This window comes from Porites lutea, chromosome 4, assembly GCF_958299795.1.
Source record: "Porites lutea chromosome 4, jaPorLute2.1, whole genome shotgun sequence".
NCBI lineage: Eukaryota > Metazoa > Cnidaria > Anthozoa > Scleractinia > Poritidae > Porites > Porites lutea.
This window is the reverse complement of record NC_133204.1, coordinates 17773281-17801225: the sequence shown is the minus strand read 5'-3', so window position 1 is coordinate 17801225 and position 27945 is coordinate 17773281. Positions and strand designations below refer to the sequence as shown.

At 39.6% G+C, this 27945-nt stretch overlaps 2 protein-coding genes across 2 annotated transcripts; one reads left to right on the top strand and one right to left on the bottom strand.

Moving 5' to 3' along the window:
* Nucleotides 1-3573: 3573 nt before the first annotated feature.
* Nucleotides 3574-4575, bottom strand: LOC140934328 (adenosine receptor A2a-like). The gene has a single exon (XM_073383971.1). It carries the CDS (start codon nucleotides 4573-4575, stop codon nucleotides 3574-3576), a length of 1002 nt encoding a protein of 333 aa, XP_073240072.1.
* A 13340-nt stretch (nucleotides 4576-17915) lies between these two features.
* Nucleotides 17916-18752, top strand: LOC140934327 (uncharacterized). Its single transcript, XM_073383970.1, has one exon. It carries the CDS (start codon nucleotides 17916-17918, stop codon nucleotides 18750-18752), a length of 837 nt encoding a protein of 278 aa, XP_073240071.1.
* Nucleotides 18753-27945: the final 9193 nt, after the last annotated feature.

Sequence of the window (27945 nt, the reverse complement as noted above, 5' to 3'; positions counted from 1 at the left end):
CTTCTTGGGCCAAAAGATTGACCAATGAAGTCTTAGAAATTGTGGTCCCTTAAAGGAACACTATCTCATTACTGCAGAAGTAACAAATTTTGATCTTCTGTAAGGATGTCAAGTCTAAAATACTACTTGAAATAGGTAAACAACGGATTTCCATAGGCGATGTAGTTTCGCGAGGAAATATTGTCTCTTCAATTTGACAGTTCTACTGGCTTTTTAAGAGAAAACAGATGACTGCACGCGTACGCATAATCAGGACAGTGTCTCTTTTAAAGGGACACGTTCACGATACTGCGCACGTGTGAGTTCTGACAGTAGCTGATTTGTTTTAAACAAATCGGAAGCGAGTTAAATGCACGCAAAGAAATTTAAATAATTCAACTTCATTGTTCGCGACGCGGGAGTATTTCCGGACATTTGGTTTCATTTTATATATCCCCATAATTTATATTTATCCTTTCCTATTCCTCAGATATGTTGCAGCCCATAAGAATAAGGTTTACAGCCCCGTTCTGCCTTGAAACAAACATTTACCTACGTGTATTTTTCCGAGGTCATTTACGTACCCCTGCTAACAAAGCAGCCATCTTTTATTACTGATCTCTCTGTCCGCCCTATATAAACCCAGAAGTACCTGCCAATAGCCCTTGACCGGTAAAAACAAAAACAGCATATGAGTATAAAGGTTATCCTGAAATGAGCAAAACTTTCAATTGCTTATTAGCAAATGAACAAATTCATTCGCCGTTCGTCGGGTCAGTGGTCGGCAAAACAAAAGTTATCGAGTAGAAAACATAAAGATACCAGATTATGAACAGAATACTCAGGCAATAATTTATTTTAAAAACATCAATTCTTAAACATATACGATCATACAGCAAAGATACAAGGAAAATTTCAAGTGCGAAGATCGAGCGGCGTGTTGCGTGCTTTTCGGTATCACTATAGGTTGGGGTCATAAATCGAATCAGAGTTGAACAAACTCATGCCTTTTACCACTTTCCAAGTGTGGTGTATTCTTTTCGTAAGCCACACACAACTCCTAGGACCATACCAGATCGATCGGCTAAGCTTCTCTATCTCCAAAGACTCTTGAGAACGTCCTGCTGCCGGTCGCCCGCGACGTCCCTTCCGAGACTCCATTCACGAAACTGATTTTCGTTTCCTAAACGCCTTTCTCCGAAAACAAAAAAAAGCTCACGAGTACTTTAGAAAAAGCAGACTTCACTTTACTTACGTAGAGCGAAGGATGAGCGAATTTAAAGACAGATTTCCTTGGATTCGCAGTTGATGTCTTCTTCCGATTTAGTGTTGGCCCGTTTGATCACAGGCGGCCCAGACGTAGTGTGTGTCAATAACGTGGACAAAATGGGATGAGTCGGCGAATCTCTCATGAACTAAAATAGTCCAGAAACCAAAATATAACAAAACAAGACAAACATACCTTCAACTGAACGTCTCTTGGTCTTTCCTGGCCGGTTTAAGTGGCATTTTGTCGAATTTTGCAATCGTAGGTACTATCCAGTAGAGAAGAATTAAAGGCTGGCTACAAAAAAACGGACCATCTCCACGCGACGCGCTATAAAATTGAGAACAACAGACGATTCTGCTCCAAACTGCCATCGGCTTGTCTGCAAGTAACGTGTACTCCGGCTTCTTGCTCGCTGGCTTCACAAAACCCATCGCAACCGCACGATAATCGCTCGCTCATTAACAAACACTTAACCTTTACGCTCCGCTATGAACCGCAAACGGGCAGGATTACAACGCCATGTACGTATTCAAGCTTAGCGATCGCCTCCGCTCGACAATACAGCACTTGCTATGAGAGGAAAGGTACTATTGCTTCTTGGTCAGTCAACGCGGAGGGAGGGTCCGCCGCGTTAGTTTTGACCAGAAAGCAAAAGGCGATCGCGCGACCGTCCGTAAACAGTTTTCAAGTTCGAATTTTTCTAACGTTCGCTGTCCAGCCGCGTGCATAGGTTCTTGACTCTTCTGGACCTATTTTCTTGGATTAATTAAGTAAACAGTTCTCCCAGAACTACGTTTTACTCCACAATATGTGGTCCAAAGTGGAGAGGGAGGACGAGGATTTTCGTCCAAGGAAAAAGGCAAAATCTAGCCTCGGCTATGCAGATAAATGGAAGATATGGTAAGGAAAAAATTAAGTGCGCGATATTTTATCAATAATATTTTAATAATGTTATGTTGTTATTTTAAAAACTCAGAGGCACCCAAAGACCAAACATTGTTTTCAATGCATTTAGGGAACTAATAGATTCCCCCCCCCCCCCCCCCCCTGAAGATTGTGAAGCAAGGGCGTTGCAGTGTCGGGGCTCGGAGAGCAATCGTCTCCCACCAATGTGGCTCCGGGTTCAAAATCCCGGCGTCGACGCAATATGTGGGTTGAGTTTGTTTCTTGTTGGTTCTCCCCTTGACTTCGAGAGATTTTTCCCGGGGTACTCCGGTTTTCCCCACTCCTTAAGAAACAAAACTTCCAGATTCCAATTCGACCAGGAATCAGGTAGCCGAAGAACCACTTGGTGGATATGTTACCTCTAAATCTTTTATTTAATATTGCATAAATTAACCCTTCGACGACCGCCAGCGAGTAGCGAACGAAACCTCATTTTTTACTAAATTCTCCTTTTTGGAGTGGTTTTCTGCCAGTGGCTAAGAGTCAACACTACAATACGAAGAGCCTATTTCCCTGTAAATTGTGTGTGATTAAGCTCCTTTTTTTGTTTTGAGGCTTGCACATAAGCCAAAATGTGGACGTTTCTAGGAATCTATTTCGATCTTTCTTTCTTGCTCTCTTATCATTTCCCTTTAACTTTCTTTTGCCAGTTTTTTTACCTTCTTTATCGTCTTTCGTTCGCAAAGAATTGTGGCTGGCTAACTTTCTACGAAAGAGACAAATTGAATCTGCAAAGAGAACAAGGTGCAAAGCGAAATTGGCAGTTGTCAAAATTGGTCAGAATTTCCAAAATGAAGTACCTGCTGAAAGATCTACCAGCCTAACCTGAAAGCCAAACGGGTCCTGGAAAAAAATATGCATCGTTCCACATGGAACGAAAACGACTTAAGCGGTGTCAATTAAGCTTGTATTTTACATTATACGATGTCTTATTCTTTCCTCCTAAAAACTTTCCCTTTTCCTTCAAGAAATAGCCTGCAGTTATATCTTGGGACTTCAATGCGGCTACGAACTCTCATCCATGTTTCTAATTTAACAAGTCGTGAACGTAACATAAAGTTAGTTGTTAGTTGTTTAGCGTATCTTCAAAAACAAGTTGTTCCACAATTTATTGACAGATCTTCCAGAAAAGCCTAAAAAAATGATTTAATTGAAGTGTCAGTGTAATACGAACAGACCACTGATTAAGAGACACTACTCTTAATCCTCTAGTGGAGACAAGACCGCCATTTCTACGTAGCAATTGTTCGTGGTCATCTTTTTCAAGACCCTATGTATTGGTCCGACTAGGGATAAAACCGTCTACGTTTCCGTTGTACGAAACAACCCTGAGTGTTTAAACTGTAAATTGTCCAAGATAGTCACACCTGACTAAGCTATCACAAAGAAGCTTTGCAGGTTTTTCCGGCTGTGCCAGAGACTTGCAATCTTCCAAAATTTCGGTTTCTCCAAAAGTACTTGAATGTTTCTCTAAATTTTGGAAGTCGCCATGAATAAAGTATCGGGTTCAAGAAGGAGTTTGCACACGTTAAAGTGCCAGAAAATCCAAAGAAAACCATAAGCAGAGCCAAGTGAGGGTGGCATGGTTTGCACAAATATATCAATAGCTGAACTATAAACCAGGGCATGTAGCAAATAAGAAATGCACAGATGACGATGGCGATCGCTTTGAAGAGATTTCTTTCTCTTTTGAGGATCATCAGACGACTGTCTATTGAATGCCGCTGTTCTTTTTCTCTTGTTTTTGAGTACCTATGGAAATGGAACATCATAACTGCGTACATTATAAGAATGCTTAAGAGAATGGATAAAAGCTGTACGTTGTAGATTGTTACCATTATGGCAAAATAGTCCCGAAACATCAGAAATGAACACCCGAACGCCACGAAGTACATCCAGCAAACACAACACGCGACGAGTACTCGTTTATTCGTTATTTTAAAACGATACTCAAGCGGAGTTACCACGGCGAAAAGTCTATCCACTGTCAGCAGGAAGATGTGGCCGAAGCTCACATTCACAGAGAAAACGTTGATGGCAAAAATAACGGAAAGACCAAAAGGCGAGGTGTTTTTGTCAAATATTACCCAGCCCCAATACGCAGTGATTGGACAAACCACCAAGCCGACTGACAGATCAGCGAGAGCCATGGAGACCAAAATGAAGTTGGATGGTGATGAGCGAAGTTTCTTAAGCGGATCTTTCCAAACTGCTAACAAGACCAGCAAATTGCCAAGCACTATTATCGGCGTCATGACTATCGAGAGAACAGAACTAGTGGCCGATAGAGGCTTGACATTTTCTAGACGAAGCCAAGCTTCTTGTAAAGCTTGCTCGCTTGTTATGTTCCAGAAGTTGTAATGTCCTAAGACAGCTGCCATTTCAAACGATTCAGCCGTAGAGTTCCTCACAACCTTGTTCAAACAAATCGCGGTTTATTGTGCACACCGGTGGCCGAGTAAAATGTTACGTATCTTAGAAGTCAACGACGTCTTTGTTGTATTAGACTAATCCTGATCAATCAATCATAACATGTTACAAAGTGTCAGTTCACATATCATTGCGTGTTTAATGGTTCGGACTTTGACCGACTAACGATTTTTTAAGTCCATAACTCTTTAGCCTCTGTTAACACCAACAAATTTAGACTGGGCATGATAAATTCGGTCTTACGTTTCTGAATATTACACATCCTTAGTCTGTCACTTGGCTATGAAATCGGCATCTCGAGAAAACGTCATTAAACCCTGTACAACAACTAAGTATATTGGTTGTATAAATTGTAACACGCTTCTTTGGTTTAACAACTATTAACTAATATACCTCTACGGTCTTAAAACTCAGTCTTAAATAAGAAGAGAAATTAAAGTTTTCGGCATGAAAGAGCTTTTGTAATTGAAAGAAGGTTTAACCCGGCAAAATTCGCCAGTTTCGTGTGCAAATTTACTCCAGAACATTAAGAAACAAACAGTTTGATTAAATTTACTTTTCTCCGAATGTCCTACGTCATAAAGTTGTAAAAATATCAAAGTGCGTCAATTTTGATAAAGGCCAGTGATAATATATAAAGGATATTACATGCTCGCGCGTGGATACGAATTTTATCTTTAAGTGTTCTTTTTAGTGAGCGCAGCGAACGAGTGAGATATCGAGTTGAACGCGAGAAGATGAAATTCGTACCACGAACGGGCGTGGCCTGTTTATTATATAGACACCGATGGCGAGATGCTGAGATGCTCTTTTCCTATTGGCTGAGACCGAAGTAGCCATGACAACCGTGATATCGTCACATTTAAGAGATGACGTTTGCACGTGCGCATAATCAGGACAATGTCCCTAGAGGGCTTTTATCAAGCATCTGCGTTATCTTTATTTTCTCCATCTCTATTAGGCGATCAGTTACTTATATTTAGCGGAATCTAACCAGTTATGTTCATACATTCGCTTATGGCATACGACACTCGGTGACTCGGGGATATAAAAAGAGAGAAAAAAGAAGATGCACAAAACCTTTTAAGGTCACTGACTCGCCTTGTAGTGGGTACCTCTCCTTCTTAACACGTTAAGTTCTTGGGTAATACTGATGTTTCTCGATTTAGCAAAAGACCAACAACAAAGCCGTTGAATTGGGGGAAATTGGCTGGAGTAGAAATACGCTTGCGTCTTGATTTAGTAGTAAGTCCAGAAAACAGTATAGACTTACAGCAGACGCTGACTCAAGCATTGTTAATGAGTGTTGAATGTGTATCTGTTAACTCTTATGTTTGTCAAAAAGGATAAGGGTAACGTATGTATTGAGTGATTGTCTAAAAAATGAGATAAGATCGCGTATCGATAAGAGTGCTTGATGCCGGAAGTTCTGGTCAGAGACACGTTCTCCCTGTTACAAAATCTGCAATGCTACATTGAAAAAGCGAAACGAAAGAGGTCTTTTGTATATACCGCGACGCAATCTGTACCTAAGTTTACAGGGAACTAGACTGTAAACAATAGCGTCAGCATGACGCTCGAATGAATCGGTTGCCTATATTTAACAAATAAATACATTCCGTTTTGTCATGCGTCTGTTCATTAATAGATCACAATTAGTACATTTTTAAATGTAAGTTAAAACTTACATGGTTTCGATTGTAAATCTAAAATAGCCGATCGGTAGAGCTTTTTATCGCTTTTTGTCTTAAGAAAAATTATTATTCAAAGACCACGACTGAACATTTCATTCTTGAAAGTTAAACATAGGTTAGGGGACAAAGTCAGTCGTGCGTGATGTACTTCTATATTACAAAAGTAACTAAGGGCACATGGGAAGTCTTGTATCATAGGCTGTACACTGCTACATGTTGTGCGATTACTTGGTACCTGTGATTTTACTTCTTCATTGCACATTATCAGGCGAGTCTCCATAGGCCCATCAGCTCGTGCAAGTCAGTAAAAGTAAGGTAATGTTAGGTATAAATAAATGGGATTACCTAGCTGTGAGCTCAGTCGGTCAATTGCACGTTGCTGGCGATAGTGGATAGTAGTGTTTTTCGCAGTATTAGTCACTATGAGTGACGAGAACCTGTTCTTCCAACTGTCCGGGCTGCAAGACTCCGCACCCTTTGCACTTGCGGGCGGACCCTGTTCCCCGCTGAACCGGGGATGAGGGCGAACTACCACAGAAGTCTGCCGAGAGAACTGATGAGACCGTACAGCTCTCGAATAACAGCGTCAAAGCCGGAATCAGAACCAGCCGTTGACAAGGAGGCCGAGCTTACCGCCAGATTACATGACCTACTGCTGCCAGAGTAAGCGTTAGCGAAGGGGACACGAATACAAAAATTAAAACAACAAATTGCTGCCGTCGAGAATCGTTCGTCCATCTTAGTTGATTCGGCCGCATCAAAAGCGTCCGGGTCTACTATGATCAGTGGATCTGCCGCCAACACCAGGGATAAACCAAGTCCAGGGATCAAGGGCAAAAGGTGAACTTTCATTCAAATGTTATAAACTACAAGAAAAAGGTGTCTTGTTTCTTGTCACACAGTTTGAAGTTACTAAAGTCTTGTATCATAAACAGAGGTTTGGACTGGTTTGTCCTTATGACCACAGCATCTACTTCGTTTGTTTAAAAAGTACTTGAATGTCGCCCGAAATCAACGGATTCTCCAGGCGTATACGAATGGATTTACGCCAGAATTATCATAAATTAAAACGAACGTAAATGCCTACACAACTACTAGTTGCGATAAATTAAGCTTGCATTTGACGCAAAAATACAAGAATGAGAGAGGTTAGAAATGCACAGGTAACAACAGCGACAGCTTTGGAGAGATGTTTTTCTCTTTGACGCATCCGTTGATGACAACTTGCCGTACTGTCTTGTGTTTTGGCAGCCTTGGAATATTTGAAAAGCGATGTAAGATTACAAAGTACATGAGTAAAATACAAATCACTAACCCGACCATAAGATGGGCGACTGCAATTGATAATATTATATAGTTAGATGACCATTTCTAGAGTTTCTTCATGGGGTCTTTCCGAATGGAAAAAAACGACCAATAAATTTCCAAACACGATGATGGGAGACAAAATTATCACAGAAATAGCAACAATTCTTGATATAGTCTTTGAATTCCCGGCACTTAGCCAAACCTGTTTGAAAATTGAATCACCTGTTATATTCCAGAAATTCAAGTCACCCGTAACAGTAGCCATTCTCAGGTCAACTTTAATTTTAAAGAGATTCGTTGGTGATTTTAAAAAGCTAATACGTTCGTGACGAAGAATCACAAGCCTTTTGAACTATTTGTTTAATAAATTAGTGAAAACGCTGTTGTGAATAATTAGGTGCCTATTAAACTGCGTCTTTGTGAAAAATAAACTTTCTAAGTTTTCAAATTCATTTACAATTTCGCGACAGAAAGCCATGGGTAATTTACAAGGAATGATCATGCAGTGACAGATATCACAGGAGAGTAACCCTGAAAATCTGGTTTTAGATTGTATTATATTTTTATTATTATCAATCATTATTCTGTTAAGGAAGGAGATATTGTGCACACAAAAAGGTTGCAATACTCAAATGTCCTATTTGAAAAGGTTTTGTCTTCTGGTTCCACTACTGGCCTCCGACCATGGTACACTAACTGGTTACCGCACTGGACTGTCGTCTTTGCTTCCTAGGAACTGGTTCATCTTTTCAAGGGGCGATGAACCTTCACGCATCACAATTCTCGATCATGCTCGGGGGGCTGGCGTACAAGTAATGTCCAATGTGGCCAAAGGCTTCCTCCAGGTGTCTCAAAGGCCGTCTCTGCTTCTGATATCTTTGTGGGCGCTGGCGTGCTCTCGGCAGGCTTCCCTGCTGCAATAGGACCCAGTAAAGGAACTGAGCTTTAATTTTCCTGTTTTAAATAACAAAAGAACTTGATGCAATTGAAATGCGGTATTGACAAGAATTTTGCCATGAAATTTCCTCAGATTTTGAGATATCGTCGTCCTTTTACATTGTCTATAAAAGTCAACAAAACAAGCGCTCTCACATTTTTCCGTAATACATTGTAGACATGCTCAACACTTGTGCACGCGCTGGGGTCACGCGATATGAGAAAAGCAACGAAATCAAAGTGAATTTCCACAGATACCTTCTAGCCATTTTTCTCGGCTGGTCCTTGCTTGTTTTCTAAAAAATCCCATTAGCTGCATATCCCAACATGACAAAAAATTGTAACAGTAGAGGGATAAAGCAGTTCAACGGTCAAAAACTCCGGGGTTTTCATTTAATGTCAGTCTTTTGCGCGCGGAAACAGTTAAAACAAGTGGGATGTCTCCGGGTGCGCAACTTGTCAGAGAAACTGTTCAGCCACGACAAATCGCACTAGAAAGACTGGATAGGAAACTGGCTGACGTGATCGGTTCCAACATAGTGGAAAAACGTGACGTCACGTTATCGAGAGCCATTTATCCTCTTACATCCGATGTTTTGCGCGTCTTACTTTTCCTCACACATTTCACTATCTCTGTCTTCGACTATACAGATTGCCCATGTTTTGAAGTAAAGGATGAAGAGGACTTGCTCTTGGAGAAGACAGTTAGAGGTTACTGAAACTTGTGAGAGCGAAGAATGACTCCAGCGCCCGATTATTTTATGCACCAAACGGGAAGCCTAATTACATGAAAACTATACGAAAACTTACTTGTATACAGCTACAAAACACCTATAAAAAAGGCACAGCCTAATTTTCTACAAACCACAAGAAAACCGGAAATAATTTTAATTATTTTTATCAAGGTTTTGACGATCTCTTTTCTGCTTTTATCGACAAGGTCAGCGAGTGTCGAAATTTTATAAGTTAACAACTCTTGACAAAATGATTTTATTAGCGGAAAAACTGTAGAGGCTTGATGTTTAAGGTAACTCGATACAGTTTTTCAGGGTCAATATCTCCCAAGTTTGAGCATAAACTACGTCGACATACACAAAGATTTGGAAAAATTGACACCACGGTTGTATTAGATAAAGATGAAAATTTGTTATGATCAGGGTTGCAATGACATCGGAGTTGTCATAGCAGCGAAATGATGCCGTTGCCTATTTTACTTGCAGCAGTATTTCTCGGCACTGGGAACTGTTCTTCCAAAATAGTTTACTAGAGCTTTTTCCTCCAATAGCCGCATCGGTATTCGTGAAGTTAAAGCGAAATCTGTAAGAGCTTTATCGAGATTTTTTCGGAAGAAGTTTTTAGGGTTAGAAATGGGGTAAAAAATGTACAATCTTGATGTTCGACTGTTATCTGTACTAAACGAAGCGCTTTTGACATGCAATTTCCCCTCATAGTAGTCTCAATCTTTTTAAAAACGTGTGTGAAAGATCATGGAGATACCTCCAGCCGATTGCTAGAAAGAAGGATTTGACTGGTATGAATCGGGAGCTCTTGTTAGCGGCAATGTAAACATTTCGGTCTACTTTAACAAATTAGCGAATAATTTCTAAACCGCTCGATAGATTCTTTAAAAAAAATAAGACTCTTGAGATTAACAGTACTTTTATATGACCTCTTAGTTTCAAGATTATTGATATATTGTAAGGTAGTAAAATAAGGGCTACAATTTTCTAGTATTTTGTCAGAAATTTTTTGTTTACAAGTGAAAGCCCCTCATTATTCAGGGGTATTGTCTAAAAGTTTCATTTTCACGTGAGCAGTAGTAACTAACAATGCATTTGACATATGTAAAAATGCTAGCTATTGTTGTGCACGAAAATATGAAACTTGGAGACAATACCCTTGAATAATGAGAGGCTCTCACTTAAAAACTGTGGTGTTAATTTTTCCAAATCTTTGTTTATGGCGACGTAGTTTATGCTCACACTTGGGAGGTATTGACCCTCAAAAACTGTATAGAGCCACCTTAATGTACCAAGCTCAAACGAGGGTTTCATCTTCCATTGAAATTTATTGACGGACAACCAGTGACAAGAAGCCGTATTTGAGAAATGTATAAAAAGCGGGGATAAAAGGCTCACAGCAGAGAAACGACATTTGCTTGCGGACTACCGTGGAAACGCCGTTTCTAACTTTTTCAAATTAATTTTCATAGTAAACCAAATTGTTTTGTTATTTTCAGGTATAAATGTACAATGACCCACGGTAGTTTTCAGTCAGGTCATTGAAAAAGCGAACTGCAAATGTTATGTAAAACGGTTTAAAATGTTAACCTGACTAGAATACAACTGGGAAGCAAACTCTCTTGGTCAATACTAGAACCTTCACTTCTTTCTCATGAGGAAATATCTGTCTTCCATAAGGCGTAATAAAGCTTAGAAATATATTATCTTTGAAATACTAACCTTTTTTAGGACGAAACAACCTTTAAGATTTTGTTTTGTAGTGTTAATCATATGGATAGGGAATACAGTAAATCACCTCTGAAATAAAAACACTGTTCCCAAAGAAAAATAGAAGCCGCTTATAAAAAAAAGTAACATGCAGGGTTTTGTTTAGCCTGAAGTTGATAAGGGCTTGAAAAAATATGACTGTCTGGTCACATTATCATGTTGTTGAAAACAAAATTCATACCCCAAACAAGTACAGGTATATGTTTTATTAGCTTGATTTAGAATACATCTTGGTAAGGTTTATCATCTACAGGTACATTGTTGCTTTGGATCTCTAAAAAGCCGAATACAATAATAGTGCTAATCAAGTCTATCTTTGGTTTGAAAAACAATGTGATTCACATATAGACCGTTTCAGAGAAGAACACCAACCAAATCTAAAACACATGACTCTGTAGCTAATACATTCAGTGATCCTCAAACACAGTTAATTTGTCCCAGTCAAAAAGAAGTAATAATACTCTTCAGAAGTGATCAATAAAACTTCTTATCATAAATAAATTAGATGCCACCTTGTGGCTCTCATGCATGACCAAAGCAACTTTGTTGCTGCTTAATACAGAAAGATTGATTCATTTGTGCCCTCTCTGAAGAGTACTTCACCACAATTTTACTGTCGTCAATGACTATCTGTGTTCAGTAAACGGCCTACAAAAAAGACAAAGAAAGGAAAACTAAAACACCCTTTAAAAAATGACAACAACACTTAGGAGCCTAAAAGGAGGCCAAAAAATGTCAGTAGGTGTTTTCCCATTCATGCTACAATTATTAGTTTATGCAAGGGAGAAGTACAAAAATTATTTGAGTCTCTTCAGTGCCTTGGAATACAAGCTGCGAGGAACGACGTGAGGCGATTGTATTCACTGGATAAGTAATATAGTAGTTTTATTTCAAGATTAAAAGATGAGCGAAATTAACATACTGCTTTGCGAACAGTTAGCAGGGTTAATCTAGAATATTACTTGAGCTAAACAGTTCTCAACAAAAAACTAGTCCGCCAATTGGAACTTTACACACCTTATGCGTACACTTGCTCGGCCCCAGCTCCGAATAAAGTTAATTTCAGCCATTTTCAATCGAAATGTATGGTTGGAAAATTAAAAACAGCACTCAGTCTGTTACAACCCTTGAAAAACGAGAAAGTCAACGTGCAAAGATGGAAGCAGCCAAGAGAGCAGGGAAGATCGCTTATTTTGTGTTAGATAAACTGGTTATTAGAGACAGACCTAATGTCGAGAACAGCTAAGTTATTCATTTATTACTGCTATTTCCCCCTTGTTTTTTTCTTCTTTTTTTTTGTAAATTTTGTTTTCCCCCACATTGAAAATGTCTGTCTTTCCGGAATTTTCATTTCCCTTTAACGACCTTGATGACGCTGACTTCAACCTACAATCAGGGACAAAAGTAGTTGACACACTTGTTTAAAACGGGTGCTTTTAGCAAACATTTAATTCATCTATTATTTCATTCTTTTTAAACGCCGTAAATCCCCTCACCCCCCGAATCAATGTTGTCTGAAGTAAAAAAAAGACTTGAGGGTCCAAAATTCAACATTGATTTTGGGGGGGAAGGGGTTGGGGTAGACAGGGGAATGGGATAAGTATATCCACTATGCAAAAAGGGGCCATTTTACGGAAGTGTGCCAACACTTTTGTCCCTCATTGTCTGAATGCAAAATTGTGCTACTGCACACAAGTTGAGCCGTGCATGACACTGATTTTAACTGAAATTAAAGAAATCAAAGACATAATTATGTTATTGGTGGTGGGGGTGACATTGACTTATTCACGACCGAATTATAGGGCCAATTGGAATTACGTGATGACGTAATAAAAGGGCTGCGATATCCAGAATTAACGTCGATATGGTTTACAAGCTAAAAACTAACGCTGAAACTCGCGCACATGTACAACTTTTGATGAATTTCAAGGGTACGCGTACTGAAAATGTTTTTAATAAAGTGAATATTTCTCGTTCTTCACTTTATCCGATGGTTAAGGCGCAAACAATCACGGGTAGGGTAAGGATTGACACGTAGTGGGGATAGTCACTGGCCGGCCACGGAAATATGGAGCGTTAGTGCGGAGCGGCCGTCACTGCGTTCAATATCGAAACTACGGAAAAGTGAAGGTAAATTCATGGCCAATTCAATAAAAAACTAAGGACAGCGTAGCAAACATTGCAAGTGTCCACGAAAACAATTACTTTCAATCCCACCTCGTGACACCATGAGTGACATGATAACGCAACGCAAATAGCGTGACATGAGCGCATATGGCTGTGTATTTGGACTGTATTTCTCAAGCGAAACCCTGTGTTTTTGTCTATTGTCGGCAGAGAAAATGAAAAGAGAGCTTTGAAACGTGAACTGGTATTTGACTCTCAAAGAAAACGACAGCTCAAACTGAGGAAAACACTGCTTCCTTCGTGTTACAACGGTTAACCACGTTTCGGAAAACGAAAAGTAAAATGAGTCTGTTATGACCTCTTAATGTCCATATGTATTCTCGTGGTTAACCGTTGAAACTCCTTATTTGCACCACATCGCTGGAATTTTTCTTGCCAAGAATACGTATTGCGAAGTACTTTCTACATAGCGGAATCTTCTTTTGCCTTTCGTGAGGAATTAGCGCATAAAAAAGGAAAATTTTCAAGCGCACGGCCGTCATTGATCACATGTTATCCCGCTTTCCTTGTCATCAAGTGAACTTCTGGGCAAAAGTAATTGCTGTTTTGGCGATGACGCAAACTGGTGTGTCTATCTTGAAAACAATTTCTTTGGTATTCTGTGATTTACGAGCTGGGAAATGAAATAGTTGTCCATCCAACATCAATAAAAAAATTATGCCACTGAATAAATGGCAGGCGGTCATCTAAAATCATTACAAAAGTACATTCCAAAACCTGGTCTAACCTGTTCGACGCCTACCTACGCTAAAGGTTTGGATCACTTAGGTTTGAAAAGGTCTCCAAAAAAAACACACATCTATATATAGGACATAGCACAAACGGCTGGCCCATCATTTATGAGGTTCATAACCTGTATATTGTTCACGTCCTTTCACTAATGGCAAAAGTCAATGTCAAAAATAATGCATGTCCCCTCAGTTACTCTGCAGTACTTCATTCGCTTAAGTTAATCATTTACCAGAACAATTTCCATTGCACCTTAGTGTTTCCATCCTTTTTCCACTATTGATAATACTTGTGAAAACATTACATCCGCTGCAACGGCATTGATCATAACACAAATGATTTCCTCTCGACCCCACAGGGTATCAGGAACGCGCGCGGAAGTACAAGATTAAGTGATGACATACGCTTCGTACATTTTACTCTACGTATACTACAAATCAGGACGAAACTTTACAAATTGTTGTTTCTAAAAAAAACAATTTGGCCCATAGAGTAACGTCATCGCACAAAAATTCAGCAGCGTCAAAAATCTAGCCGGAAAACACAGATACATATTTCAGACAAAAGTAGTTGACACACTTGTTTAAAACGGGTGCTTTTAGCAAACATTTAATTCATCTATTATTTCATTCTTTTTAAACGCCGTAAATCCCCTCACCCCCCGAATCAATGTTGTCTGAAGTAAAAAAAAGACTTGAGGGTCCAAAATTCAACATTGATTTTGGGGGGGAAGGGGTTGGGGTAGACAGGGGAATGGGATAAGTATATCCACTATGCAAAAAGGGGCCATTTTACGGAAGTGTGCCAACACTTTTGTCCCTGATTGTAGCAATTTATGAAATGCAAAATGGTCCTGTTCGCTATGATGCTGATAGATTGGCTAGTTTAAGTTTCAATCCTTTACTTCACAACATTAGAACAAATCTAGCTCGTTCATTTGACCTTGACCCTGACACCAATCTCAGGGATTTATTTAGCGATGACTGTGAATATTTTATTGAAGATCAATTTAATGACATGGTATCTAGTGAAGATTCGCATATTTGTGACAGCTTTTCTCTACTGCATCTAAACATTCGTAGCCTACAATGTAATGCTAGCAAATTAACGGATCTTTTGTCTAACGTAAATTTAAAATTCTCTTTGATTGGTATTTCCGAAACTTGGCTAAATGATTCGTCGTCGTCAGTCGACATCGACGGTTACAGTTTTGTTCATAAAAGTAGGGAAAATAGATCCGGTGGTGGAGTTGGTCTGTATGTTTCTAGCAATTTGAATTTTAAATTTCGATGCGATCTTGATTTTTCGTTGCCAAACGTCGCAGAATCTTTGTTTATTGAAATTGTTAAGCCCCAGGGAAAGAACATTGTTGCTGGTGTGATTTACAGACCGCCAAACCAAAACGTTGATGAATTTTTAACAATGACCAATGAGCTATTAAGTAAGTTAGACATCGCTAATAGATTCTGTAGTTATTTTTCTAATATCGGACCTAATCTAGCCAAAGAAATTCACTCGTCTGTCTCTCACCGCAGTTTTCTCTCTGGTCACTTTTGTCAATCGGTGTTTTTTGATCCAGTGACTCCAAATGAGCTATTGGAAATTTCCAATGCTTTTCGACCAGGTAAGGCAGCTGGCCATGATAGAATTCCCATTTCCATCATAAAAAAGTCAATTCAAATTATAGCCGTTCCTTTAGCTCATATAATCAATTTATCTATCTCTCGACCATATGAAAATTGCTCGCGTGATACCACTCTTTAAAGGCGGTGATCGATCACTCTTTACGAACTATAGACCGATCTCGATTCTCCCTAGCTTTTCTAAGTTTCTTGAAAAGGTTGTTTATAACCGTCTTTATAATTATTTAAGTAAACTAGAAATTCTATGTGATAATCAATTTGGCTTCAGGAAAAATCATTCAACTTCTTTAGCATTGATTGACCTATATGAAAAAATCTCCCTTGCTCTTGATCGCAATGAACATGCCGTTGGCGTTTTCCTTGATCTTTCTAAGGCTTTTGATACCGTCGATCATAATATTCTGCTTGACAAACTCGAACACTATGGTATACGTGGCGTGGCTCTGGACTGGGTTAGAAGCTACCTCTCCAACAGGTTGCAATTCGTTCAATTTAACGGTCAATGCTCCTCTCCTCAAACTATCTGCTGTGGTGTCCCCCAGGGATCTATTTTGGGCCCCTTGTTTTTCTTGCTCTATATTAATGATTTAAATAATGTATCGTCGCTCGTCGAGCTGATTTTATTCGCTGATGATACTAATTTATTTATGTCCCATAAAGATCCTGTCTACCTGGCAGCCTCACTCAATTCCGAACTTAATAAATTATCCACTTGGTTCAAGGCAAACAAACTCTCCTTAAACCTAAAGAAAACAAACTTTTTGTTATTTAAGCCTAGACAAAAAAGGTATCATTTTCCAATGCAAGTATGCATAAACGAACAGAGAATCGAACAGGTTAAGGAAACGGTCTTCCTCGGTGTAGTCCTTGATGAACATCTGTCTTGGAAACCGCACATTTCTCAAGTAGCTCGTAAAATCTCGAAATCAATAGGTGTCATTAATAGAGCAAGATTTTTTCTACCTAAACCGTGTCTAAAAACTCTTTATTATTGTTTAGTTTATCCTTATCTTCATTATTGTATTATTGTCTGGGGATCTACGTACAAAACCAATCTTCGCCGTCTTGTCTCTTTGCAAAAGCGAGTTATCAGAATTATTTCTAAATCAACTTTCGATTCTCATTCAGGCCCTATTTTCAAAGAATTAGAGCTACTAAAACTTTCCGATATTAGACAGCTAGAATTAGGTAAACTTATGTTTTCTCTTAACCATTCTCTTTTGCCTTCAAAGTTCAACAATTATTTTTCTTTAAACAAACAAGTCCATAGCTATGCCACTAGACACGCGAACGATTTTCACCTTCCCTCTTGTAGAACAAACCTCCGTAAATTTTCTGTCAGTTTCCAAGGACCTACTTATTATAACACTATAGAAAATGATATAAAAGAATCTAATTCTCTCCACTTATTCAAAACGAAATTGAAAAAAAAACTATATATGAATTATTAGTTATAAATCTTGTAGTAAATATAGTTATATTTCTTCCATGTCTGATATTATTTTTATACTTATTGTTACTTGTACCATACCTTATATTTTGTCAACTCAGTCTATGTAATTAGTTAATTTATACTTACCTTCATTGTATTTTGCTTTCGATCCTGGCCTTACCGTTACTGTTAACTTTATTTTTACTCTGAGGGAGCCCAATGTCTATAAGCCTCATGGTTTCTGTTTGGGCTTCCTCGCCACTTTCATTTGCTTTTGTGTAACTGTCTTGTTTTATCGTTATTTGTATTTTTGTGGTAAATCAAATAAAGTTAAAGTTAAAGTTACTATGCCTATGCCACAATTTCATCATTGAAAGATCTGTCAATCGTAGTTAACGCAATTTTTTCAAAAATAAGGACAAATAACACAAAACAACAACAAGAAGTGCTTACCTCAAAAGGTTCAAGTGTGGCTTTCAAGGGTCGCCATCGCCGTAAGACAACAAACGAAGGGAAAAACATACACCAAAAATTAAAGTAGCACTAAAAACTCCCGAAAAGAACAACATGCAGGCAAACAAACCCTACATGTCGACTGGTTTGTGCAACATTTTCGCCATCTTTACGTCATAAATTTCACTATGATGGAACCATCTGTAGTATCGATGATGTAATTGTGTACGGTCGAAATGAGTTATGGGTAATTAAAAAAGGACATGGTCAAGTGTCGAGTTGAATCTGTTGTTGTGTGCATTTATTTTGGTTAAATCCGGATGTTTCACTGACCGTGAAACACTACAATTGGCGACGAGGATAACGTGATACGAAGATACGTCTGTTTGAAGGAAAGTTATGGCGACAAATGACGAACTTCGCGGAATTAAGCCATTTGATTGTCGAGGAGATAGCACGAGTGTGGGGCCAAGATGGCGGCGATGGCGAAAATCATTTCAATTTTACGTCGATGGTCGTGGAATCACAGCAGCCGCTCGAAAAAAGGCGTTGCTTTTACATTGCGCAGGGATGGAAGTCCAAGAAATCTTTGAAACCCTAACGGATCCGGGTGCACCTGCAGGGGAAGACGACGATGCATACAAGGCTGCACTTCGAACACTCGATGCATACTTTACACCACAAGTGAGTGTACCATACGAGCGACACATTTTTCGCCAAATGAAGCAAGAAGAGCATGAAACGGTCGATCAATTTGTTGTAAGGCTCAGTAATCAAGCTGCGAATTGTGAATTTGGTGCTACGAAGAATGAGCAAATACGTGATCAAATCATTGATAAGTGCAAGTCCACAGAGCTTCGGCGAAAACTTCTGGGAAAGGGACAAGAGCTAACATTGGCAGACAGGCAGAAGATTGCTCGATCGTTGGAGTTATCTCAAACCCAAGCCAAACAGATCGAAGGTGATGTGGGAGCGTCTGTTAATGCCATCAAGGAAGACAACAAACCTGGAGGAAATGGGAAAAGTGATCAGAAGAGTCTGAAATGTTACCGATGTGGACAAAGTGGACATTTCCCACGTGACAAGTATTGTCCGGCAAGATCTAAAACCTGTACAAAATGTCACATGGCAGGACATTTTGCTTCAGTCTGCAGGACAAAGAGTAAACAAGAGAAGAAGAAAAAGGACACGGAAACAAGGTGGACGAGGAAAAGTCAACTGCGTGGAGGATGGTAAAGATGATGAATATGCTTTTACTGTGGGACTCGGTAAAACATGGGACAGGAGTGGATCAAAGATAGTCGATTTACAAGTTGGAGGTGTCATTCTTAATGGAGTTCTCATCGACTCAGGATCATCATGTAATATCATTGATCAGAAGACGTGGGAAGAATTGAAGCAAAAAGGAGTAAAGTGCAAGTCAGAAAAGACAAATCAGAAATTGTATCCTTATGGAACTTCAGAACCACTGGACACACTGGGAAAGTTCGAAGCATCAGTAAACCTAGCTGGAAAAGATGTCACAGCTGAATTTATTGTCATCTGCAATGAAGGCAGGCCAATAATGGGCAGGAAAACAGCCAGGGAATTAGATGCACTAAGACTGGGACCACAAGTTAATGTTGTAAGTACACCAGACCTTGTTGACAAATACAAAGCATGTTTTGAAGGAGTGGGCAAGTTAACTGATTATCAAGTTAAGATCCATGTGAATCAGGAAGTCAATCCAGTTGTTCAGCATCCCAGGCGAGTGCCATTCAGTCTGAGAGAGAAAGTAGAGAGCAAGTTGCATGAGTTAGAGCAGCTGGACATTATTGAGAAAGTGAAAGGACCAACACCGTGGGCCAGCCCAAAAGTAGTAGTTCCCAAACCTTCTGGTGAGATTCGATTGTGCGTTGATATGCGCAGAGCGAATGAAGCTATTGTGAGAGAAAGACACCCAATTCCCACTGTTGATGAGGTGCTCCAGGACATGACCCAAAGCAGTGTGTTCTCTAAGTTAGACCTTAAATGGGGCTATCATCAACTGGAACTGAGTGAAGAATCACGTGACATCACAACATTCACAACACATGCTGGACGTTATCGTTACAAGAGATTAATGTTTGGTGTAACCTCAGCTCCTGAGATCTATCAGCATGCTATCCAGCAAGCTCTGCATGGATGTGAAGGAGTGCGTAATATATCTGATGATATCATTCTTCATGGTAAAGATGACCAGCAACATGATGAGAGGCTCGAGAAGCTGCTAGAAAGATTGCAACAAAGAGGTTTGACCTTGAATAGTGCGAAGTGCAAATTCAAGATGCCCCAGTTAGAATTTATGGGATACCTATTGTCTACACGTGGTATTGGACCGACAGAATCCAAAGTTGAAGCAGTAGTCAACGCCAGAGAGCCTGAGTCTGTAGCCGAAGTGAGAAGTTTTATGGGACTTGTGAATTTCAGTGCAAAATTCATTCCAAATCTGGCCACAGTTTCAGAACCACTTCGACAGCTGACACGAAAAGGTGTAACCTTCAAATGGGATGAGAAGCAACAAGAAGCGTTCAAAGCTCTGAAGGAAACACTAGCAAGTGCAGGAAACATTAGCTTACTACGACAAAGATGCCAAAACAAGAGTCATTGCTGACGCAAGTCCAGTTGGACTGGGTGCTGTTCTTGCTCAAGAACAAAATGGCAATTGGAGACCAGTCTACTACGCAAGCCGAAGGCTAACAGCAGTTGAAAGAAGATATTCTCAAACAGAAAGAGAAGCTCTGGCTCTAGTCTGGGCTTGCGAAAGGTTCCATGTTTATCTATATGGAAAACATTTCGAATTGGAAACTGATCACAAACCACGTGAAGTGATCTATTCAAGTAAATCTCAGCCCTCTGCGAGAATCCAAAGATGGGTCTTACGACTTCAGCCATATGAGTTTACAGTGATGTATCGTCCAGGCCCACAGAACATAGCTGATGCTTTATCTCGCCTAACCCAAGAAATTTCAAACGAAAGAAAAAATGTGGCGGAAGAATACATTCGGTACGTTGCAGAGAATGCAGCCCCCAGAGCCATACCTATCCAGGAAATTGAAGAAGCATCTGCTGAAGATGAAGAAATTGCAATGTTAAGGAAGTGTGTTCAGACCAATGAATGGGCTGTCGGCGAGCCAGCTTTTAAAGCTGTGAGAAACGAGATAATCGTGCTAGGAAAGTTAGTGTTGAGAGGAACTAGATTAGTCATTCCGATGAAACTTCGCAAGCAAGTACTGGATCTGGCACACAAGGGCCATCAAGGGATCGTTAAGACCAAGCAAAGACTCCGTACCAAAGTATGGTGGCCCGGTATAGACCGTCAAGCAGAACAAAGGTGCAGAACATGTCATGGTTGCCAGCTTGTCGGGAAACCTTTGCCCCCAGAACCAATGAAGAGAACAGAGTTGCCTACACAGCCATGGCAAGACCTTGCGGTAGATCTGCTAGGACCCCTTCCGACGGGTGAATATCTACTCGTGGTTGTTGATTATTTTAGTCGATTCTTTGAAGTAGCTGTAACCAAATCAGTGACATCTGGCAAAATGATTAGCTGTCTGGAAGCAATGTTTGCTACTCATGGACTACCGCTGTCAATAAAAACAGACAATGTCCACAGTTTGTGTCACAAGAGTTTGAAGTCTACCTCAAAGACAACAACATTGAACACAGAACGTCAACTCCAATGTGGCCACAAGCCAACGGCGAGGTTGAAAGACAAAATAGAAGTCTGCTGAAAGCGATGCGGGTTGCGCACAGCGAGGGACGTGACTGGCGAAAGGAATTGCAGAAATTCTTACTTGCTTACAGAAGCACGCCACACACAATTACTGGAGAGAGTCCTGCTAAACTGTTATTTGGAAGAGAGATTCGTTCAAAGCTCCCAGGTGTGGAAGAGTTGCGCTCAGCTAGTAATGACAGTGAAGTCTTGGACAGAGATCGTGAAAGAAAGCAAAAAGGCAAAGACTATGCTGATAATCTGAGAGGTGCTTGTGAGTCTAACCTGAGAGAGGGAGACAAAGTTCTTCTTCAGAAACCGAAGTCAGACAAGCTGTCACCATCATTTGAAGCCACACCCTATGAAGTGGTCAACAAACATGGAGGTCATGTGGAAATTAAGTCTCCTGCTGGCATTCACTACAAAAGAAATGTTACCCATCTACAGAAGTATGTGGAGGACAAATCACAGGAAACAGAAACCAGCAATCCTAAAGGGACTTTGTCAAAAGACCCAGAAACTAATCAGGAAGAGGAACCAAGAGTTTCAACTCAGCATTATGCGTTGCGGCCTGGGCACAATTGTCAACCTGAGAGACTAAAAGATTATGAGACAAAGTTCTTCTTCAGAAACCGAAGTCAGACAAGCTGTCACCATCATTTGAAGCCACACCCTATGAAGTGGTCAACAAACATGGAGGTCATGTGGAAATTAAGTCTCCTGCTGGCATTCACTACAAAAGAAATGTTACCCATCTACAGAAGTATGTGGAGGACAAATCACAGGAAACAGAAACCAGCAATCCTAAAGGGACTTTGTCAAAAGACCCAGAAACTAATCAGGAAGAGGAACCAAGAGTTTCAACTCAGCATTATGCGTTGCGGCCTGGGCACAATTGTCAACCTGAGAGACTAAAAGATTATGAACTTGGTTAAGACTTTGTTTACACAATGGACAGTTCTTGCGAAGGACATTTCACCTTTATGAAAATGTCATTTTGTATTGATTTAAGTCTTGGACATTGGATCATTTTTCCTTGAGTTAGTAGCCGTTGAGAGACTGTTATAGTTTGTATTGTTATTTTGTTTAAGAAACTGGACTAGACGATTTATTCGGAAAAAAGGAGAGATTGTAGTATCGATGATGTAATTGTGTACGGTCGAAATGAGTTATGGGTAATTAAAAAAGGACATGGTCAAGTGTCGAGTTGAATCTGTTGTTGTGTGCATTTATTTTGGTTAAATCCGGATGTTTCACTGACCGTGAAACACTACACCATCCAACGCCATCTCGGAGCACGAAACAACCAATCGGCAATAACAAATCAGCCCACGCGACATAACTTCCTATCCAGACTTTCTACTATCCATGATCGCACACAAGAACATACCGAAGTTATAGCACCCATCCTAGAAGCAATCTCAGTTTCGGAAGGCGTCGCCACATTTGCAGTTGCTGTAAGAGCAATTCTACCCTTGCAGCACACTCCTGTAAATTAAAAACCATCCACAATGCTTTACTTTGAAACGAGACATTTATATATAAAAGACTGAACAGATGAGAGAAGCAATTTTCCTGCTATAAAAATTCCCCGCCTTCCTATCCATCCTTGCGTTTAAATTCTGACCCTCAATTTCTGTTCGTAATCAATGGTACCTGAGCCGACAGGAACAAGTATGCCGGTTTCTCGCAAAATATGCTGCGACATCCATTCGGTTATCCCTCTTTCATCCTTCGGCCGCTCCCCGGGTTTAGCGCTGTTCCTTGAAAGATCGTTACGAACGGAACATTTACATTTTGTAGGGCGTCTCCAGCCAAGGCCAAGTGACTCTCGGTGGCGAGGACAGATGTTGAGTATGTTGACATTTCGAGGCGGAGCGAACATAGACGCCCTTGACAAAATAAGATCGACTTTATTTTCACCACCAGTTAATAGAAGCACTGACTTGTGCGCGCCTATGTATCTCTTCCAAAAGCGGTAAGACTTCGACAGACTTACTCCTATCCTTGGTTTGAAAACCGCAATAGCCGCCAACGATTTCTTGAAAAGAGGAAACTGTTTCTTTATTAGTAGCCATGCCAAACGGGTCAAGGGTCAAGGGTCAAGGGGACGGCGCCCTTCTTTTAATAAACGTCTAAACCGCACCGTATTTGTTGAGCGCTGTTTTAAATGTAGGAGAAGAAGTTTAGAAAGTACAATTTCATATAGTTTTTATGCAAAATTAAATCCTTGGTTGTTAGCAGGGGATGCATCGAGTATAGATCTGAAAGATAAGACTTTAACACGAAAAAAGCTTTTGGGGTGAAAAAGTAGAATTCTATCGCGTTTGCGATATGTTTACTTGGAAATGGAAATAAAAAAAAAGAAAGAAACAGAGGTATCCAGCTTGTGATTTTCTGTAATATACTGTTTTCTACACTCTATAACAAGTCTCACTAGAACATAAATAGTCCATGCTTTAAAGCCACCTTTAACCTGATAATTTAATGTACTTATTTGTCTTCCGTGCGTAGTGCAAATTACCTTCTGAGCAATACATAGTACATAGAATATTATGAATATTACTGTACCATTTTTAAAAGTTGGACAATATATTTACTAACCCATTGTAGTTAACACTGACTTTTAAGAAAACAGGGCACCTGAAAGTACAAGAAAAATGAAATAGCTAGGCCGCGAATGTTTTGGTTTCCCACGCCATAATCTTTAAAATCTTTAAAATGACTGATCACGCATTCAGATGTTCCTTCCTTTTAGGGTTTGTTTACTCACTGTCGCCGTTCAGAAACAAAGGAACCAAATTGCGCTAGTTTATTTTAACACAGGAAAAGGGGCTGCAAAGTTTATTCATTTAAGAATTAACACTCAAGCGAGAATTATTTCTTGATGTCATTCATATTTTGCAGTAACTGGAAAACAGACCTAGCCTCAGGTCCGCTCGCACTCTCGAGTGACAGATTGCCAATATATCCGCTCGTTTATGAAAGTCAGGTCAATTTTGTCACTGGGCTATTTTGCCGTGTTCGGCAGCCTGAATTTCATCCGATTACCTCGAGTCGTTATTACTCCCTCAGTAACGACGTTGTTGAGAGGAGAAAACGACTCGAAGCAATCGGATGAATTTCAGGCTACCGTGTTCGGCGGCTCATTTTAGGCCCGAGGACCGTTGAAATCGAAAATTCAGATATCTCCTAAACTCGGCCGCATTTTGAAATTCAAACCTCAGCAGTGTTATAAACTCATGAAAAGCTTATTACAAACTGAAAATGAGGGTAGGTTAGGTTTTGAGCTGTGGCCACAGTTTGCTCGATTTTTCTGTGCATTCGCTCTTAAGCAACAACAACTATGTCTACGAACGTCACTAAAAAAATAAAGAGGCACTGTTTCAAACTTTATCGCGCTTATTCCATCACGTTCAATTTGCCAAATGTTGGCAATTTTTTTTCCTGGAGTTGAATTTTAAAAGATTGTATCGAAGTTCAGGAAAAGAAAAAGAAAAACCTTGTCTTGTGTTCAAATCCTTACAAAACGTGAAATTAGGCATTTTCATGTCCTAGTCGTGCAGTGACGTGAAAGAAATGTACAGAAAAGCGTGATGCATTTGCAAAGTAATGTTGTTTTGCCAATCTAAACCTATAGCTTTTTTGCCGTTCACGTTGATGTCGCCGTCGTCGGTTGCTTAAGCTCCCTATTAACACAGTCTAGTGTAAATGAACGTCATCATCGTGATAGAACCCATTGCTTCAGTTTAAAGTCACTAAAAATTTTTATCGTAAACAACGTTTTCCGCCGGTTTCTCATTACGAACACAGCATCTACTCCGATTGTTTAGAAAGTACTTGAAAGTAGCCCGATATCTAGGGATTCTCCAGGCGTACAAAAATGGGTTCACACCAGAATTGCCGTACACTAATCCTTGTATAAGTCCAAATGCAAGTATAAGTTGTGATAAATTTCGATTGCATTGGAGGCAAAAAAACATTAACAATTGTGCAATAAGCCAGGGTATGAAAGAGATAAGAAATACACAGATAACAGCAGCGACAGCTTTGGAGAGATTTCTTTCAGCTTGAAATATTCGTCGATGACGATTGGCCGTACTGTCATGTATTATAGCAGACCTGGAATATTTGTGAAAGCGATATAGTATCACAAAGTACGCGAGGAAAATACATATAAGAAGAGAGAACATTTGTAAGTTATTTATCGCCGCTAGTATTGTGAAATGGTCTTTTGACAGACTAAACGCGAAGCCAAAGAGAAGAAAATATACCCAGCATGTAACAGTTGCGATACAAACTCGCTTTCTTGTTACTTTTGTTCGATATTGAAGTGGAGTTACCAATGCAAAGAACCTGTCAATTGTCAACAGAAGCATGTGGGTGACGCTGATATTTAAAAAGGTAATACTAAATGTCACTGGGCCAAAGGTCGGATTCTTCATTTGATGAACAGCCCAACCCCAATACGCTGTCAATGGACAAGTAACTATCCCAACCATTAAATCGGCAACTGCCATAGATAATATAATACAGTTTGATGGCCATGACCAAAGCTTCTTCAGAGAATCTTTCCAAATGGAGAAAACGACCAGTAAATTTCCGAAAACGATGATAGGTGATAGAATTATTACAGAAACTGCAACAATTATTGGTATAGTCTGTGAATTCCCAGTACTCAGCCAAACTTGTTGCAAAATTGAACGCCCGTCCAATTCCAGAAATTTAAGTGACCTGTAACGGCAGCCATTCTCGAGAAAAGTGTAGTTCAAGTTTGAAGCGTTCGTTATTGGCGCTAATGACTTCAGAATCCTCACACTTTGTACTTTTTGTTTAATGTGCTATTAGTCAAAAAAGGTACTATGATGTCGTGAAGGTATTATTTCAGGTGTTTATTACATGTATTTTCTAACACAGGGCTTTACCATAAGCAAAACGTGATGTTTTATAAATCAATTCAATCACACCATTTTTGGAAGTGGTTTTAATAAAGGCGTAATATCACACAGAAATGGCAAAAAAATATGGGCAAACGCTAAGGCCTGGCGTTGAAACTCTACTTTTTTTATCTTGTTTTTCTTTTCCCTTACCGGTAAACATCATTTCTGTTCAGAAAAGAGGTATTCTTGTGCCTTCGAAGTATAATGAAAAATGGCTTACTTTCAAAGAAGATAACTTATTATATCCGGTGCATTTGCAATATTTGTGGAATAGAATTAGCGACAGGAAACTGACCTTTCTTAGGAAGTATATGAATATGCAATTGTGGCTTAGTATTCAAGCATGAATGCACCACAAAAACTTGTACAATAATAGAGAAAACGGGCGCTTTTAGTGCAGCTGAGTGACTAACACCGTCATGTCGAACATGAAGAAAGGGTCATTTCTATGTCTTTCCTATAGAGCGGATTCTGAAACTTGAAGGATTAATCTATCATGAAATATTATTGAACCTCTGTTTAGCGGCGGCCCATTAACCGGCCACCCTTTCTTAAGCGGCCAGTAATCAAAGTTCCGAAAACAATTGTAGAATAGAATTGTAACTTTACTTCCATTAAGGGACCACCTTTACTAAGAGGCCGCGGCCACCTTTTTTCTATTCCGACGAGAGTTCTTCCATCATTTTTCACCTCTATTAAGCGGCCAACAAAAAACACTTTGTTTGGCTTTGTTTGAAAGTGTACTGAAGGAAAATACAGTCTGAGATAGAAAGTGACGACTGGTCGTGGACCCGCAATGCACGGTTTCAGAAACAAACATTGCCGCCTTAGTTCGATTATATAGTTTACTGAGGGCATAGTAAACACTGTACTATTATTGTTCGTGCAAAGTTGGGAGAACCTCACGACAACATTTAGAGTAAAATTTGCTTGTTTGTTATTATACTGTAGTATTTTTGCTTGGTATAAGAACTCTCTTGTACGAAAGATGTCAGAGGCCTCTAAAGGTGTTTGTTTCAGAATAAAGTAAAGTTTTTGCTTAAGGTTATGCTAATATCTGACGAACTCTAGCATGTATTTAGCGGCCAACCTGCATTAAGCGGCCACCCTAATGGTTAAGGCAAGTGGTTCAGCTGTAAGGTGTTTTTGTTTTATATTCAGTATGGGAGACACCCTTGTCAAAGTTAAACAAAATAGGCTCAAATCCTCAAATTAAAAGCGGATCATTTAAGAGAGATGAATTATCAAAGGGAAAATTGACAAGATAGACGTGCATTATGTGTTAAAAAACACTCTACAAATGCAAGTAGCTAAATTGAAAGCACAATTCAGATAATACCCTTAAGGTTGCTTAATGCAGGAGAGTAATATATTCTGATTTAAAAGGCAAGGCGTTTCAAGCCGTGGCCATTGATGTTGAGCCTTCATTGCCGTAAATCTGCACTATTTGCAAAGACGGCTGTCATTGGTTTAGTTTATTAAAGGAACAAAACAATTCAGAAAGCCCCACAAGCAATAGGAGGTTCAAGTTATGGGAGAACAATGGAAATAGAGGTTTAGAAAACGTCTGTTATTGCATTAGTCATGGGTAACTTTTTAGTAATAACCCCGAAGTGACAAATATCGTCCATCGCTGTGACCACATCACAGGCAGCTACAATAATATACAACTTATATCTTTGACAAAAAAATTAAGATTAATAAAACGTATTAGGAATTTGTACAGGTCTCTTAAAATCAGGAAAAGTTCTGTACC